Raw genomic sequence first — 17941 nt, forward strand, 5'->3', positions numbered from 1 at the left:
TGAATGTAAAGCATGGATTTTTAGATAAACTAATGTGTAGCACACTGCTGCCAACCGTTGGAACAAATCCCATGGTGCTAAAGCTCCGATGGGCTGTGGCTTACCAAGCAATTGCTGCTCAGCCCAGAAGCATGTGAATTACAAGACGTGCGGTCAGGGTGACAAATTCACACAACTATTATTCCCGACTTTCTAGACAGGGGGAACTTTCTCACCGTCACATAGCTCGTCTTTAGTAATCACATATGTTGAGTGGATCTCGAACCAGTCCTCAGATTGAGATAAACAGTCCTGACTTGGGCGGGAATCTAATTCGGTGTATTGTGATGACAGGCAGGCACACTTCCCCTAAACTACAGCGCCATGGAAAATTATGAAAAGGGAACCTTGTTCAGATTCATTCACACCGTTCTGTATAAATTATTCCCAGTCTTAAATGCTCACTACATTTGATTTTTGTAGATGCTCAATTCATGCAGAACAACTTCACTACACATTAGCACTTCTTCTTCTTCTTCTACTTCTTCTTTTATGACCTCATAGGATCACTTTAATCAGTCCGCCGTTCAGGTCTCTTTTGAAGGGATTGATCGGGCCTTGCGGTTCTCCCAGTACTTCTTCAGATGCTCCGATCTTCGTGCCCTTTCTTAAGTTGAAAATATGCGTGGTATTGGTTTGTTTTGTGTAAGGGTGAAGCGGAGGTTTGCATTCTTGAGTTTTCTATTCAATGTTATCTTATTTGTGGTGTCTTCTGTTGTAAGGCCTATTTCCTTCAGATCCTCTCTTACTTCTCTGATCCATTTAGATCCTGTTGTGGTATTTCTTGAGACGAGATTGTGTTGTACTAGTTGTTTCAGAAGTCTTGAATCCTGCATCCTCATGATATGTCCAAAGAATCCCAGTCTCCTCTTACGCATAGTATCTGTAATGGGTTCTAGCTCTTTGTACATGATTTTGTTAGGTACTAAACGCAGCTGTCCATCTTTCTGGTATTTTTTGTTGATGCAGATTCTTACAATCCTCCTTTCAATTTTCTGAAGTCTGTTAGTCTTTGATTTATTCAGGTGAAAAAGTGTTTCTGCTGCATATTTAGCTTCCGGTTTTATAACTATGTTGTAGTGTTTTATTTTTGCATTTAGCTAATCTATTTGTTCTTGTTTCGATTGAGATTTTTTCATTTAGGTTATGTGTCATGTCTTCTCCAAGATATTTAAATTTAGTTACTATTTTCATTTTATTACCATTTATGGTAACTTCTTTTAGTTTTGTTGGTTTTTGGGGCATAATTTCTGTTTTTTCAAATGATATTTTGAGGCCAATTTTATTTGCAATGTTTTGAAGTTCTGATATCTGGGTTTTTGCTTCTTTTATGTCCACTGCTAGTAATGCTAAATCGTGAGCGAAACCCAGGCAATTTGTTTTGATTTTTCGGCCAATCTTTATTTTGTGGGAACATTTCCTAAACCATTCCCTCATTACAGTTTCTAGAGCACAATTAAATAATAGTGGTGAGAGCCCATCTCCCTGCCATAGTCCAGTTTTGATTTCAAATGTCTCTGTTGTTTCACCCCCTAAACTTGACTTTTGATTTGGTGTAGTGAGAGTCAATTTTATCATATTTATTAAATTGGGGTGTAGTCCAAGGTGTCTTAAAATTTTGAACAGAGATTCTCTATGGATTCAATCATAAGCTTTCTTGAAATCTACAAATGTTATCAGCATATGTCTGTTTCTTCTCCTGTTATAGTCCATTATCAACTTTAGACTCATGATCTGATCAGGACAGCCCTTCCAGGGTCTGAAACCTCCTTGATATTCTCCTAGTTCTTTCTCAAGTTGTAAACATATCCTATTAAGGATGATTACTCAATGCACTATATAAATCTGGTAGAATTCCATCTGACTGGCTAAGATCTACTTTTGTCACCATACCTAAAAAGGCTAGTGCATCATGTTGTGATGATTATCATATGATCAGCCTAATGTCCCATTGCTAAAGGTATTTCTCCACACTCGTATCTACCTCAAATACAAACGCCAAGTTGGACATCAGTTTGGCTTTAGGAATGGATTGGGTACTCGCGAGGCTCTTTTCTCCTTTAAAGTTTTGACCCAGAGATGCCTAGATATGACTGTAGATGTGCACGCTTGCTTCATCGACTTCCGAAAAGCTTTCGATTGCGTATCTCATGCAAAACTTGTTGAGATTTTAAAATCTACTGGTGTAGATCTTGGTGATCTTCGTATCATTACCCATCTGTACTGGAATCAAACGGCAGAGGTCAAAATAGAAGGAACTACTACTGAGGACATAGCTGTACAAAGAGGTGTCCGCCAGGGATGTGTCTTGTCCCCACTCCTTTTCAACATCTCCTCTGAAGCTGTGTTCAGAGAGGCTATGGAAGATGTTAATCTAGGTATCAAGATCAATGGCTGTGTCATTAATAAACATCCGATTTGCTAATGACACGATTGTGTTAGCCAGGAACCCTAGTGATCTTCAAATCATTATAAACAACATCGTGAGGACCGGTGAAACCTACGGTTTATCTTTGAATATCAACAAGACCAAGCTAATTCTATTCTCGAAAACACCAAAACAGGTCTCCCTTTACATCAACAACAACATCGTCCAACAAGTGTCTTCCATCAAATATCTTGGCACTCTAGTGAACCAGCATTGTGATTCAAAATGTGAAATCTTATCCAGGATTGGACAAGCAAAAAATATGTTCAATACCATGAGGACCTTAATGTCCAGCCGAGAACTCAACTTCCAGCTCAAAGTTCGAATGCTACGTTGTTATGTCTTTCCTATTCTTCTGTATGGTTTTGAAGGGTGGACGCTCAGCCCTTTATTGGAGAAGCGGATTGAATCTTTTGAAATGTACTTATACAGAAGAATACTCCGAATATCTTGAGTAGAAAAGAAGACAAATGAAGAAGTCCTCAACATCTTGAACAAGAAGAAAGAGCTTCTCATAACCATCAAGGAACATAAGCTCAGCTATCTCAGGCACATCATGAGAGGTGAACGATATGAACTTCTCTGACTGATCATTCAAGGGAGGATTGATGGGAAAAGATCTGTGGGAAGACGGAGAAATTCCTGGCTGAAAGACTTGCGGCAGTGGTATGGACATACGTCGATAGAAATCTTCCATGCTGTCGTTTCACGTGTAATCATAAATCTATTAGATCACCAACCTTTGGAGGGAGACGGCGTTATAAGAAGAAAAAGAATTGAAATATTTTGTATGTTATGTCTAGGAGCGAATTTCCCTGTAGTTATTAGGGTCAGTTTTGTCCCCTTTTTTTGTGCAGTGGGTGAATGAGGGCTATTGTCCAGTGTTCTGGTAGTTCTTCTTTAATCCAGATAGACAAGTTGTTAATGGAGGGCAACTTTTGCTGATCTTCCTGCATATTTCCAGATTTCTGCTAAGGTCTGATCTTCTCCTGGCGTTTTGTAGTTTTTTAATTTTTTTAGAGCTTGGTAGACTTTCTTTATTGCGGGGAGATTGATGTTCTCTGGTGGTGTTTTTATCGGGGTGTTGGTGTCCAAATGAAGGAGTTCTGTAGGTTCCTCACAATTTAAAAGCTTGTTGAAATATTTAGCCTGAATTTCTGCATTGTCTTTATTGTTATGAGCCAGCTTACCATTTTCATCCTTCACCAGTAGGGTCGGGGGTTCATATTTTTGGAGCTGCTTTCTGAAGGTTTTGTATTAGTCCCTTGAATGAGTTTTATGAAATTGTTCTTCAGTTAACTGCAGTGTGTCCTTACGATCTTGTCTTTTTGTTCTTTGTAAGACTTGGGTAGTTTCTTTTCTCTGTTTTACTAGATTTTGATAGTATATTTCTGTTTTTTGGGACTGATCTAATAGCCATGCCCGATGCCTTTTCTCCACTGTTTCATCACAGTCACTGTTCCACCATGGGTGTTTTTGACGTGGTTTAATTGGAGCCAGGTCTTCTGCAATTTGTTTAAGTTGTGTACTAAGTCTTCGAGTTTATCTGTGATTTTTATTTTTTCACTTGCTTTCGGTAATTTTTGTTGTTGATTAGATGGGTAGGATCTATTTTTCTTTTAGTTTTAAGGGCTTGCTTTTGCTGTCTCCTCTGGGAAGTGAGTTTAATTTTAACTACATAGTGATCTGAACCTGTGTCTATTCCTGAGAGGACTTTGACATTATAGATCTCTTTGTGGTGGTATTTGTCCATGCAGATGTGATCCAGTTGCCATTCTCCTTTAATGTAGTCAGGATGTTTCCATGTTTTGAGCTTTTGAGGTTTCCTCTTAAAACATGTAGATTTTGAGATCAAATTATGGTTTCTACACAGGTCAGCTAGTCTCTCTCCATTTTTGTTTTCTTGTGTGCTGGACATTTTCCAATGATGTCACGGTATTTTCTTTCTCAACCTAGTTGAGCGTTGAAGTCGCCTATTAATAATTTTACAGGGTGTTTGGGATGTTATCTATGGTCTGGTCCAATAGATCCCAAAATTCTTCTTTTGGTCTTTTGGGGAGTAGTTTTTATCAGTAGTGGGAGCATGGGCATTTATTATAATATAGATTTTATTAGATGCCTTTAAGGTTAGCATTGAGAGCCGTGGAGACAGTGATTTTAATTCTTGAACCGAGTTCATTATTTTAAGACTGACCAAAAATCCTGTTGCAAGTTGTGGGACATTCTTCATCACTCTCTTCCCAGGTATGCCTTTATAAAGTTTGTACCCTTGAGATTCCAAGGCATCCTGGTCAGTGTTTCTGATTTCCTGTAATCCCATGATCAGAATTTTGTGTTGGTCCATTATGTCGGTGATCACTTTTAGTTTACCGGTTTGTATGAGTGAGTTTATATTGTGTGTAGAGAAGTATGTTATCTGCTTTGGTTTGATTCTTGATTTTGTCTCGTTCATGCACGAGGTACTGGGGTATTTCCGTGCCTCCGACTTCACGGTATCTTTTAGGTGGCAGCCCACCATATCCGAATGCTGCCTTCTCTGAACTCTTGGTTCAGCTGGTGGAGCATTCCTTAAAAGACCTTCCATGGTTAATTGTCAAGGTGTCACCTATGTGGTACTAGGTCCCGAATTACAACTCTGGATGTGATCCAGTGAGGTGATGATGAGGCCGCTCCTCTGGAGTACAGGTGCCTTGTGCAGCCGCCCCTAACCTGGAGAACAGATGCTGCATAATGGATTCCAGTGGCATTTCCTCCACTGTGGGGACCATCACCCCACCTAAAGGGGCTCATTCACCCAAAGCCGTTTGGCCCCCTTAGGGAGTCAGGTTATTTCCCGCCGCCCAACACTCGGCGTAATCTGCTACCTTAATGTATTAGTTTATTTTATTTCTCTTTCATTACAAATCTACTTACACTCCTGTTTGGGATTTTGGTCCAGTCAACATGGTTTGTTGCAGGATTTTAATATCCCCTCAGATCCAAACCTGATATTGTCTCAGATTACAATGAGGTACAGTTCTGAAGATTATGTGAACATTTCATAGTATAGCTGTTCATAGAATATTTTGAGATCACTGAATGGCAACATATTAATGGCAACTTTACTAAGGCCTCTTTTAAAGTTGTAATTTCTGTTAGATTCAAAAGCTGTCGCTGAGCTATTCTTTTCTTCATACAGACCCGTGAAGAGAGAAAGATGGAGGCCATCATGAAGGCATTTGAACGTTTGGAGAAGGATGAGCAAAAGCAGAAGGAGCACATGGCAAAACAACAGGCAATGCGGTCTGGTAAAGACTCCGTGATGGAAGTTAAGAAGGAGCCGCCACCAATTGATGAAGCAGAAGAAAGTAAACCTGTTCCTCCTGTTGCTGCTAGGTGCTTATCTGAACGGCCTAAGAGGAGGAGGTGAGTATGTAAAATTTAATATTATCTATTTTACTCTTAGAATATTTTAAAAAATCAACTGAATGTTGTAATTGAAGTGCGATTTTATTTAGGAAGTGAATGTATTTAATTTTCATACTATTCGAAAACTACAAGAGGTAGTGAAGTTCCTTCTGATTTGACATATTTATTTTGCCCAGTTATATGGAACAGGACCTTCAGAATCAGGTAAATTGAACAAAATTTAGAATTCCTAATAGTATACTATATTTGGAAGAAAAGGGCTTTGAAGGCCCATTCTACTTGTGACATGGTTTGCATTTTGTGCATTGTAAAATTTATTGATATTAGTGTTGCATTTTAATGGGATTAATGCATTCTCTTGTCGCCTTGCCCTCCCTTTAGCTCTCGGAAGTAACTACTTGTACACAATGACCACACCTTTGTTATTTAATTTTCTGCTGACAATTGCTGCAGCCTAAAATAATGGATCCGTATCCATATCCTTTTTTTTTTTTTTTAATGTGCATTCTACCCGTGCATGCTTACACTGTAGTTACTTCTCTGTTTTCTTTATGTATCTGTACAGTAGTTCGCTTCTGTTTTTTGAAATGGAATGGCGTATGGCTTTTAGTTCCGGGAGTGTCCGAGGAGTTCAGCTCGCCAGACGCTTGTCTTTTGATTTTAACGCCCGTAGGTGACCTGCGCATCGTTATGAGGATGAAATTATAATGAAGATGACACATACAATCAGATCCCATGCCAGCGAAATTAACCAATTATGGTTAAAATTCTCAACCCTGCCAGGAATCGAACCCGGGACCCCTGTGACCAAAGGCCAGCATGCTAACCATCTAGCCATCTAGCTGGACTTCTGTTTCTCGTAGCATAGGTTATAAGTAGGTCCACTTTCATACATAATTACATATTCCACTCTTTTACTTGCAGGCACCTGAAACTGAAAAATGTCAGCGAATTGCAGTTTTGATGTGGTTATACGTTGGTTTCGTTTTACATATTTTACATATAACAGTAATGTAACATTTGGCCGTGCGGTTAGGGGCGTGCAGCTTTGAGTGTGCATTCGAGAGATAGTGGGTGTGAATCCCTCAGTTGGCAGCCCTTAAGATGGTTTTCCATGGTTTCTCACTTTCATACCATGCAAATGCTCGGGCTGTATGTTAATTAAGACCATGGTTGCTTCCATCCCACTCCTACCCATTTCCTGTCCCACCAGGACCAGCAGCAGCCGCCGCAACCTCCAGTGAACGTGGATTGGGAGGCACTCCTCCACAGCGTCCAACGCTTCGAGCAGCATCTCTTTTGGCAACCCGAAGATCCGAACTGTCGGCGGCCCTGAATATGGTTTTCCGTGGTTTCACATTTTCACACCAGGCAAATGCTAGGGCTGTACCCTAATTAAGGCCATGGCTCCTTCCAAGGCCCCACACCGCTGGCTGCGCAGGAGCGTGTGACTGGGGAAGACATGTCCATGCGCGTACCGCCATGTTGCGAGCGCTCCTCAGCTTGACGCGGAGATCGTATGGAATTCGTGCTTTAACTTAAATTTCGCACGCATGAAAACATCCGCCCTACAAAATTGACAGCCTACACAGACTACCGTGTACACACGCAATAAATATACATAATATGGAGACTGTGGTAATATTAAAATATATTTCTGTATACAAACTGAACAGTCAACACAAATCCTTTGGATAGCCCATAGGCGGCACACCTTAAAAAAACTTTAGCAGACTGAATAAGAAGACTGAAAAATACACTACTACAAAAAAAGCGGTACCTCGAAAATGATCATGTCGCTCACTTTAATATAAGGGTCATGTTTTTAACTGATGTGTTTGAACATTGTACGTATGGCAAGAAGGCCAGACTCAAAGGACGAGGATCACGTGACAATCTCTCTCTTGAGAAGCCTAGACTCTACAATTTAGCTTTATTGAAAATAAGAAGACATGTTCACAAAGCAGTCTACAACTTAAGTATGATTACATATCGTGAAAGAAAAATTGTCTGTCTCTCAGCAGACTGGAGAACACATAAATACTTACAAACTCCTCTACCGATAACAATAATCTTCAATATCAACAAAAAAGGAAACCTGTGAAATAAAATCTTTCTGTGAAAGGTACATAGCTTATGATTCCTCTATGATAAGTCATTTGGCCTACAGCAAATTTTACTCAATTTTCTATACACTTTGTTTAAAAAGTACATGGCTGCAGAAATCTTTCTAAAACAATCAGATACATGTTTTATCATTTTCTGAATATGAAATGCCGGCTCTGCGGTGTAGGGGTAGGTAGCGTGTCTACTTCTTACCCGGAGGCCCCGGGTTCAATCCCCGGCCAGGTCAGAGATTTGTACCTGGATCTGAGTGGTTTCGAGGTCCGCTCAGCCTACGTAATTGCAACTGCCGAGCTATCTGACGGTGAGGTAACGGCCGAGAGGATTCGCCGTGCTAACCACATGACACCTCGTAATCTGCAGGCTTTCAGGCTGAGCAGCGGTCGCTTGGTAGGCCATGGCTTTTCGGGCCTGTTGTGTTATGGGTTTGGTTTGGTTTGGATATGAAATAACATAATTGGGTGAGCAGAAGTTAAGTTACCATTATTGTGTGATTTGGATTTAGGTAAATACTGCCTGACATTTGTTACACTAGTGCTAGTCTTCTATTGTGTATTTCTTAAAATGAAATGAATATCTAGGGTTAGTTTGAGTTTCTCTGCGTGGTTTAGGCCTAAGTTTTATTTTTACCAATTTGATTTACGTTGCACCGACACACATAGGTCTTATCGCGAGGATGGGATAGGAAGGAAGAGCCCGTGGCTTTAATTAAAGTCAGCCTCAGCATTTGCCTGGTGTGAAAATGGGAAACCACGGAAAACCATCTTCAGGGTTGCTGACAGTGGGGTTTGAACCCACTATATCCCGGTTGCAAGTTCACAGCTGCGCGGTCCTAACCGCACGGCCAACTCCCCCGGTTAGGCTTAAGTAAGAATGGTATCATTTAAGATGTAAAACCCTCTTCATAGTATTATCTTCTTAAATATTACGGCTTTTACAAACTCATTCTGAATTAACATTATCTGAGCACATAAAAATTGAGAGTGCGTTCTAATTTTTCTCTAATATGAGCACCATGATTTACTCCAGAAAGAAAATAGATGAAACTGAAAGTAAAGCACTTGTAAACAAAAAGATTAACATCATGGTAAACAATTATTTTGATTAGCGTTTTCTACTGCAGACTAGGATTGACAAGATTGTAATGAGCTTTATTTAGACTTTATATTGTCAGATTTTTCTGGAATAGCGTATTAACAATTGTATTCTTTTATTATAAAGCAAATGGGAAAAATTGGAGAAATGAAGGAATACGATACTAATACATAATTTTTCAGGTAATTGATAATTTGAAGGAATACCTTACCCTAATATTAAAAGGTTTTATCAAGTTGTATCAATCATACCTTACGGTTTCTAGCCCCAGGTTTATCAAATTTGTAATACCGCAGCACAGCTTGTGTGAAAATATGTAGCCTTTTTCAGAACAGCTGTTTAGTTCTAAACAGTTATCTCGGATGAATTGGAAAAAGGCAAACAAAAAAGAAGCAGCAGCCTAAATATTCAAAATGTCATGTCCTTGCGTTCTCTGAATTAACCACCCTATAACCTGTTTAGTTCTCAATTAGGCCCTATAGTAAATTAAAGTTATTTTATAATAGTTTAATTTTTACTCACATGTGAAAAGAAATACCAGATCCCTTCCGATGGCAACCTGTACAAATGAAGGCTGCACACGAATTCGCCCTCATGAATATCTTTCCATTCCACAGGTAAGGCCTAACTTTAGGCCTAATATTGCCGAAATTACTGTAATGTATCAGCTCCCACATTCCTTGAAAATATTTGACAATATATTATCACTCCGTCACATATAATACTAAAACAGATCCACTAACAGGCATGATTCAAATCGAAAACATGCGAGGGTCTGTAAACAGTACCACGTGCTAGCCATGCATTCGAAGCTGAAGCGCCCGCAACATGGCGATGCGCGAAAGTGTTCAATATTCCGCATAGCATCAGCGCGCTCTGTGAGTCTAGATAAGTAATATTAACGTCTTTGGCTCCTTCCTCCTAGCCCTTTCCTGTCCCATCGTTGCCATAGACCTATCTGTGACGTTGCAACGTAAAGCAACTTGGAAAAAAATTAAATGAAATCCAGGTTATTCAGGTTTTCTGTCTGTTTACAAGATCATTTATAGAGAACAAGAAGTACCCCCCTCCCCGAAGATATTTTGACTAGCAAGGTTTTTCTTATAAAATACTCACCGCTGACTCCCTGCGATGGTAAACAGTCCTTCTCACCCTACGAGAAGTTTTTAGCAGAGTGTGAGGAAAAAATTATATGCAAAACAACAATTACACCTTTTCAAAATACTCTCCATTAGCACGTATACATTGTTACCACTTAGAAAAGGTTTCAGTCCAACCTTCTTTCAGGATGTCACTTAGTGTACTCTCGTACGCTGCAATGACCTCCTTATCTGATGAAAACTGCTGCCCGTGAATTTTTTCCTTGGTCTTTGGGAGCAGAAAGAAGTCACATGGGGCCAGGTCAGGTGAACGGAGGGGTTGAGTTAGCACTTGCACTTTTCCAAAAATTCCATTGTTCTAGCAACCTTGTATGCAGGTGCATTGTCATGATGCAGCAGAAGATGCCCACTCTTGGACTTCGGGTAATGTGACCTCTATGTGGCGAGGACTTTGGGAAGACAATCATTCACGTACCATTCGGCATTGACTGTACTACGACTTGTGTCCGAGGTCACAGCTGTGAGATGCACCATTTTTTGTCACCCTCTTTTTTCCAGAGCTCCGTCTTCATTGGGCTTTTATGGGGGGTTCTTTCCCAGGAAAGCACCGCAGATATGACTGTCTATTCATTTCAGGGTCATAATGGTAGACCCATGTTTCATCACCTGTGACGATATTGTAGGTGTCCTGGAACTGCCCTCCATTGAATTTTTCTAGTATGAAACGGCACCAGTCCACTCTCGCCTCCTTTTGCCTTTCCATCATGAAACTTGCCACCCGACGGGCACATATCTTGGTAAGGCCTAAACAATTGGGAACAATGGTCTGCGCTGCTGTTGACCAAATATTTAGGGTCACTTCAATGTCATGAAGTGGAAGATGAGAATCTTCTTTGATCATTTTCCTCACAGCATTAGTGTCTTCCTAAGTCACAGCTGTTGCTAGGCGATTGGGATGAGGTTCATCTTCACTTGACTTTGAAAACTTGCGAAACCAATTTCCAACTGTGGCCCCTAGAAGGGGAAGCCTCACCTAAAACACGCATTCTTCGGTACTTAAATTCTTTATATAATCTTTAAATAATTCTTTATATAATCTTAAATAATTCATTGCGCGAATATCACGGCGCGGCAGATCCGTCTTGCACAGTGTCTGACTCAGCACTGCCTGTGCTTTCTTTCCACACTGTGGAGGAATCACTGCTGGGAGGTGTTGCACCCACATGTTCCAAGGTCAACAAACAAACATTGCTCCTTCTAATGAAAATAATCCCATTGTCCTTAGAATTGCAGTTTACGGCCTGCTGACAAATTTTCGGCATAGCCTTCGTCTTCCATGTTATCATTCTTATTGTTGGTCCGTGTCATGTATATCATATCATGTATATTTATTAAAAATCACCTATTCAATACAATGTAAAGTTCTTATAATTAAGATTTATATCTTGTCATAATTTCATAATTGGGACATGTTTCGCCCACTAGCTGGGCATCATCAGCCTTTATCTCGTTACTCTTAATCATGATCAGGGTCCTGATTTTGTACAAAATGTTACATTGATACTATATTATACAGTGTTTTAAAATGTCCATAATACATGTTCTTAATTAATAGCAAGAGGATTTGTATAATAAAAACATCGAAGAATTCAGCTTGGCCGAGATGGTTAGTTATTGTTTAAGAGATCGTATGATTAACATATGAAGGAAACAGGACACCACTTCACGACAATAGAATAGGACCTAAAAATCATCAAGAAAGTAAATAAAGGGAAATTAATGAACGAGTTTGAAAATATTTACATCTGTCCAGACCAATATTACAATATAAACCAGAATCTTAACGATATAATTGAAGTTGAAAATCCTCTCTATGAAATAATACACACATTATGACAAATATTGAATTTAAAAAATAACCTTCCAAACATATTTTAATCATCGTCCTCAGAAACTTCTACTAATTTAGTAAACACAACTCCCTCCCAGTCCACCCCTACAAGCTCCCCGCCGCTAACAGCACGCAAATTTAACGCTCCGCCCGTGCCTCCTTTCCCACCAGATCGCCTCCTCTACTTCCACACCAGTACAACACAAGAAGTACAAGCGTATTGACAGTCATTCGAACTGGCACTGCCAGAACAATTAGTCACCTTCACAATAGCCAAGGAGGTAAGTGATATGCTTATAAGCGACTTCCTGAAATTAGCAGTCTTCAGTATTTCTAAACTTAATTGTACACTTTTCCTCTCGTAGGTATTATCAACGCGCTTTCCTACAAATTAGAATCAACACTCGCGCATCTCCTAATATCAAGATTGAGTGTCCCCTTTCGACCAGTAGTATAACAAGAGGCAGCAACCATAATTTCAATTAAAGGAAACAATTAGTTTTGCTCTGTTGAAAATCCATTGTTCACTTTTGTAACGGAATTTAAGAAGAACGCTGTATTAGAATAATATGTGCTTTAATAATAATAGTAATATGTCAACATATCGTTTTCTAGATTGTTAAACAACCATATATTTCAAGACAAACACTCATTCACAGGGCGGCCACAAGAGACAGTATAACATCAATGCTTTGTACATAACATGGCAGAAGCTTCGAGAAGGCAGCAGTTTATTATGACAACAACCAGTTTGAAAAGTTTTTAACCAAATTTCATTCAGTGTCCTAAACAAATGCAAATGCTCTCTAGTATTTAAAAAAAAAAATTCAACATAGGAACAGAGTTTTAGCCATAGACATTCAGACCAAGCTGGAAAAATGGACAAGACAGACAATAAATTTAATTTTTAATCATACGATCTCTTTAACAATAACTAACCATCTCAGCCGGGCTGAATTCTTAGATGTTTTTATTATACAATTCCTCAAACTATTAAAAACGTGTAATATGAACTTTTCTTAACTATGTATAATGTTGTGCTGGCCCCGTGGTGTAGGGGTTGTGTGTCTGCCTCTTACCCGGAGGCCCCCGGGTTCGACTCCTGGCTGGGTCAGGGATTTTTACCTGCATCTGAGGGCTGGTTCGAGGTCCACTCAGCCTATGTGATTACAGTTGAGGAGCTATCTGACGGTGAGATGGCGGCCTCGGTGAGATGGCGGCCTCGGTCAAGAAAGCCAAGAATAACGGCTGAGAGGATCCGTCATGCCGACCACACGACACCTCGTAATTTGCAGGCCTTCGGGCTGAGCAGCAGTTACTTGGTAGACCATGGTCCTTCGGGGCTGTTGTGCCATGGCGTTGGGTTAGGTCTCTATAATATAGTATCTATGAAACATTTTGTACATCAGGATCTTGATTAAGATTAAGAGGTACGAGATAAAGGCTAGTGGGCGAAACCTGTCTCAATAATGAAATTATGGCGAGATATAAATCTCAATCATGAGAACTTTACATTGTATTGAATAGGTGGTTTTTAATAAATATACATGATACTGGACATAGCCTTCGTATACGGGAATTTTATCGAATCAGTGCCAAAACATGGAGAGGTACTTGGTGACACACTGTGCATCACGTAATAATGTGGAAGGTGCAGGAATATTGTATCGTCGCCCTGCAGGTCGAACTTGCAAATAGTTTGATGAAAAATACCCCACAGGAGAACTGAGAGGTCGTCTACCCACAGCTTTTTCAGGTCTGTGCTTTGAACAAGCCAGCTCGAAGGTTTCGTTAATGCAGACATAATGAAGCCGATGGGAATCTGATGTCCTTATATACTTACGCAGGGTATTTATACTCTTTAAAGTATGCACTTTTCGCTTTCTAGAGGCTGTCTTTTAACTCTGCCTCTTTGCGTCTTCCATATAGTAAAAGTAAAATTTGTCTGCGAGTATGGCTAACATTAGCGTCGCCTGTCACAAGCGGTGTCCCTAGTAGAGAGTGCGGCCTCATTGCCAACGGCCAACAGATTGGATGTCGTCACCGCCATATAACTGTCTAATACGTGGCAACAATCGTACTAAATTTAGACATGTGCTATTTACTGAGCAGACAAAGGAAGTGTGAAGTGGTCAAAATAATGTTTATTTGTTTACACCTACTTTATTCTCTGGTTGGAAAGTGCAGTTATGGAATAAGTTATAAACGCTTAAAACGGTACCATTCACTGGTGTGCCTCTTTTATATGTTTGCATTGCACGAAAAGAATTATCCACCATGGGTCGTGCTACTATCTGAGTAAAAGCAGACCACGTATGATAAATGTTTTAGATGTAGTGTGATGGATTTGTATGTAATTTAGGAGAGGATTCTTGTTATGCAAGACACAACAGAGCTTCTGATCTACAGGGAATCAAACCTCTTGCAAGTTAATAAATATTATTTGCTTTACGTCCCACTAACTACTTTTTAAGGTCTTCGGAGATGCCGAGGTGCCGGAATTTAGTCCCGCAGGAGTTCTTTTACGTGCCAGTAAATCTACTGACACGAGGCTGTCGTATTTGAGCACCTTCAAATACCACCGGACTGAGCCAGGATCAAACCTGCCAAGTTGGGGTTAGAAGGCCAGCGCCTTAACCGTCTGAGCCACTCAGCCCGGCACTCTTGTAAGTTAGGATTAATTAAATACCCGTCACGTAAGTAAGGTCTACTTGTTAATTTTCATGGCAAATATATATTTTATAGCCGTGATGATGTATATATATGTTCTGGCAAAGCAGGTTATCCGTAAATTTACATGTTCATATTTGCCGATTGATGACAGGAATTATTTGCGTAAATACAGTAGTTACTTATTAAATAAATTACAGGCTCATTCAAAATGCTTCAGATATTTAACAAGTGTGTTATGCACTGTAAATCACAAAGTATACTACACCAGTATGTTGTAGCTAATGTCGTGTTGCCTTCATGCCCTGAAAATAAAATTAAAAAGCTACTAAATGAAATTAATATTGAATATGGCCTTAAATCCCCCTATGAAGTAACACAATAATTATTACTTCGCCATTAAAAATAGCCAGTCTGAGTGGCTCAGGCGCTTGAGGCGTTTGCCTTCTGACCCAACTTCGCAGGTTTGATCCTGACCCATTCGGGTGGTATTTGAAGGTGCTCAGATACGTCGGTCTCATGTTGGTAGATTTACTGCCACCTAAAAGAACTCATGTGGGACAAAATTATGGCAGCTCGGCATTTCCGATAATCATAATAATAGTAGTTAGTGGAACGTAAAACAAAGCATTATTAAAAATTGCATACCAGGCATACCCGGAAGGCGCATGCTTTTTCCTCTCAATATAGGACTCATACATTATTCTATGCCTTCTTCCAGGCTTTTCGGATATAATTACAGTATTATCAACATCATCTTGTAAGGCAAAAGTCTTACCAGAATATTTCCCGGGAGTATGATAGCGACCCCAGGTATTATAAAACTCACGAATCCCTACGCGTGTCTTATCCCGGAGAAATGCGTTTTGACGTGTTACTAATGAAAATTCGTCATGGGACTGGAAAAAAAAAACGACTGCAATTTTGCTTTCCATTTGACTGGGCGAGGTGGTCGTGCGTTTAGAGGCGCACGGCTGTGAGCTTGCATCTGAGAGATAGTGGGTTTGAATCCCACTGTCGGCAACCCTGAAGATGATTTTTCGTGGTTTCCCATTTTCACACCAGGGAAATGCTGGGGCTGTACCTTAATTAAGGCCAAGGCCGCTTCCTTCCAACCTCTAGGCCTTTCCTATCCCGTCGTCGCCATAAGACCTACCTGTGTCGGTGCGACTTTAAGACTCTAGCTTTCCATTCGTACCTAATACTGTATTTACTCATGTATTAGACCCCCTGGCTTTTCGTGACAAAGACATTTTTTTAATACCTTGCATACAGGACCCTCCAACATAATTTGTCAGAGAAAGACGATAATTCCGCTTCGAAGCGGGTACAAGACTTACTGCAGCTCCGATGACATCACACAAATTTGTGAATAGTTTCTTCCGTATGACCCGTGCAATGAAAGCATGTGTCAAAGCCATGCAGTACATTTGTGTTTCATAGTTAAGAAATGTCGCCTCCGTAGCATAGGCCTACTGCAGCTCTGATGACGTTGTACAAATAGATGAATAGTTTTGTGTCCGACCTGCGCAATTAAAGCACGCATCAGCCATGTTAAATAGTCCAATCTTAACAATTGTTTTACTCACCAATGTACCTAAATAATAATAATAATAATAATAACAACAACGGTATTGATTTTACATCCCCGCTAGCTACTTTTACGAAGCCAAGCAGAACATACTATGTGTTAATAAAAAAAATATGGAGTCAACGAACGTGTGAAATTAAACATTATGATAATAAAACGCATTACCGCCACACCTGTAGATATCCATAAATGCGACAACCTTTCCTATTAGTTATTTTTAATCTTTCTGTCGTGGAACTCCAATACTATCCGGGCACTTAGTGGCATACCTACCCTAAACAATGCGGTCTCTCTTATCTCAATTGCAGCTGTTTAGGTAAATCCTGATGTGAAAAATGTAGAGAAGAAGCATGACTGTTTAGGTAAATCCTGATGTGATAAATGTAGAGAACAGGCATGAAATATACTTCAAAAATAAAGGTTTGGCTTTCAATAGCCTCTGTTATCCTAAGAATGCTTCCAATCACTATGTATTACATTCGGAAGTACAACTCGTAACGTGCGCAGTTGGTGGGTTGGCACATGTTTTACAGCACCGCTTTATTCAGAAGGGGTGGCTTCTGCTACACATACACCAACTGGGAATAACATAGACCTTCTCCAGAAACCATTTGCGAATAGATTCTCACTATTTGGACTCTATAGTCAGGAATTAAATATTTTTTAAGTTGCAAGATGATGGGATATTGAATACTCACATTTGCCTTATTTGGAATGATGGCAAAGATGATGATTCAAATGAAAGCTATAATCAGGTTTACTGCGTGGTAGGCCTACTGCGTAACTGACAGACACAAATGACTGCCATTACGTTCTTTTGTATTAACATTGCATAATACGATACCCTTATCCCTTTTCTGTACGGGGTCGAGTGTGAAGTGAGATGAATCTTTGTAGCGAGTTTTTACGACCACTTGCCCTTCCTGACGTCAACTTCATCAGAGGAGTTAATTAGATGAAACGAATTATGTAATATAAGAGTAACTAAAACTGACTATTTACATTATATGTAGGCCTAAAAGCCATATGTTCACCATTTATTCTTTTTAAATTTAGAAATACTGCCTTCCAACAAAAATAGCCAGTAAAACTCAGAATACATTTGTAAGTTTCTTAATACGTTCACTGCGTATTAGCAGAGCGTGACATTCCCGCCAACCTGAGCAAACTATTTGCGCGGGACTCTTTAAAAGTTGTAATTATCGACGTTTTATACGTTGGTAGGATGAGTTCTATCGAACTCATGGACTTATCCCACTCACGCACCTGGTGCGTGTCATGCATGGTGGTTGAAATCGAGAAGTAATACTGATCACCAGACGGATCACGCGCCACGCGCGTTGGTATATTACAGTACTGTGCATTATTTACCGCGGATAGCAAACAAAGATAAAAATTTCTTAATGTTCCGTATTGAATTGTATCACAATTAAATAGAAATATTAAATAAGGTAGTTCAACCTATTCAATACATATAAATACGAAATGTAGAGTTACATTACTCTAAAAAACCTACTTTCCTAATTGAACTGTATACTAATATACTATATTGCCACCTGCATTTTTTGGGTCTTCACATTCAAATTTAAACTCGT

At 39.7% G+C, this 17941-nt stretch overlaps 1 protein-coding gene across 3 annotated transcripts in view; it reads left to right on the plus strand.

Moving 5' to 3' along the window:
• Positions 1 to 17941, plus strand: part of LOC136857706 (inactive histone-lysine N-methyltransferase 2E) — a 335033-nt gene that overhangs the window by 210919 nt on the left and 106173 nt on the right. For all 3 annotated transcript variants that reach the window (XM_067136572.2, XM_067136570.2, XM_067136571.2), the window contains exon 12: positions 5646 to 5872. In XM_067136572.2, the coding sequence (XP_066992673.2) occupies positions 5646 to 5872 (227 nt within the window). The remainder of the gene's footprint in view (positions 1 to 5645; positions 5873 to 17941) is intronic.

This window comes from Anabrus simplex, chromosome 1 (genome assembly GCF_040414725.1).
Source record: "Anabrus simplex isolate iqAnaSimp1 chromosome 1, ASM4041472v1, whole genome shotgun sequence".
In the NCBI taxonomy this organism is placed as follows: Eukaryota; Metazoa; Arthropoda; class Insecta; order Orthoptera; family Tettigoniidae; genus Anabrus; species Anabrus simplex.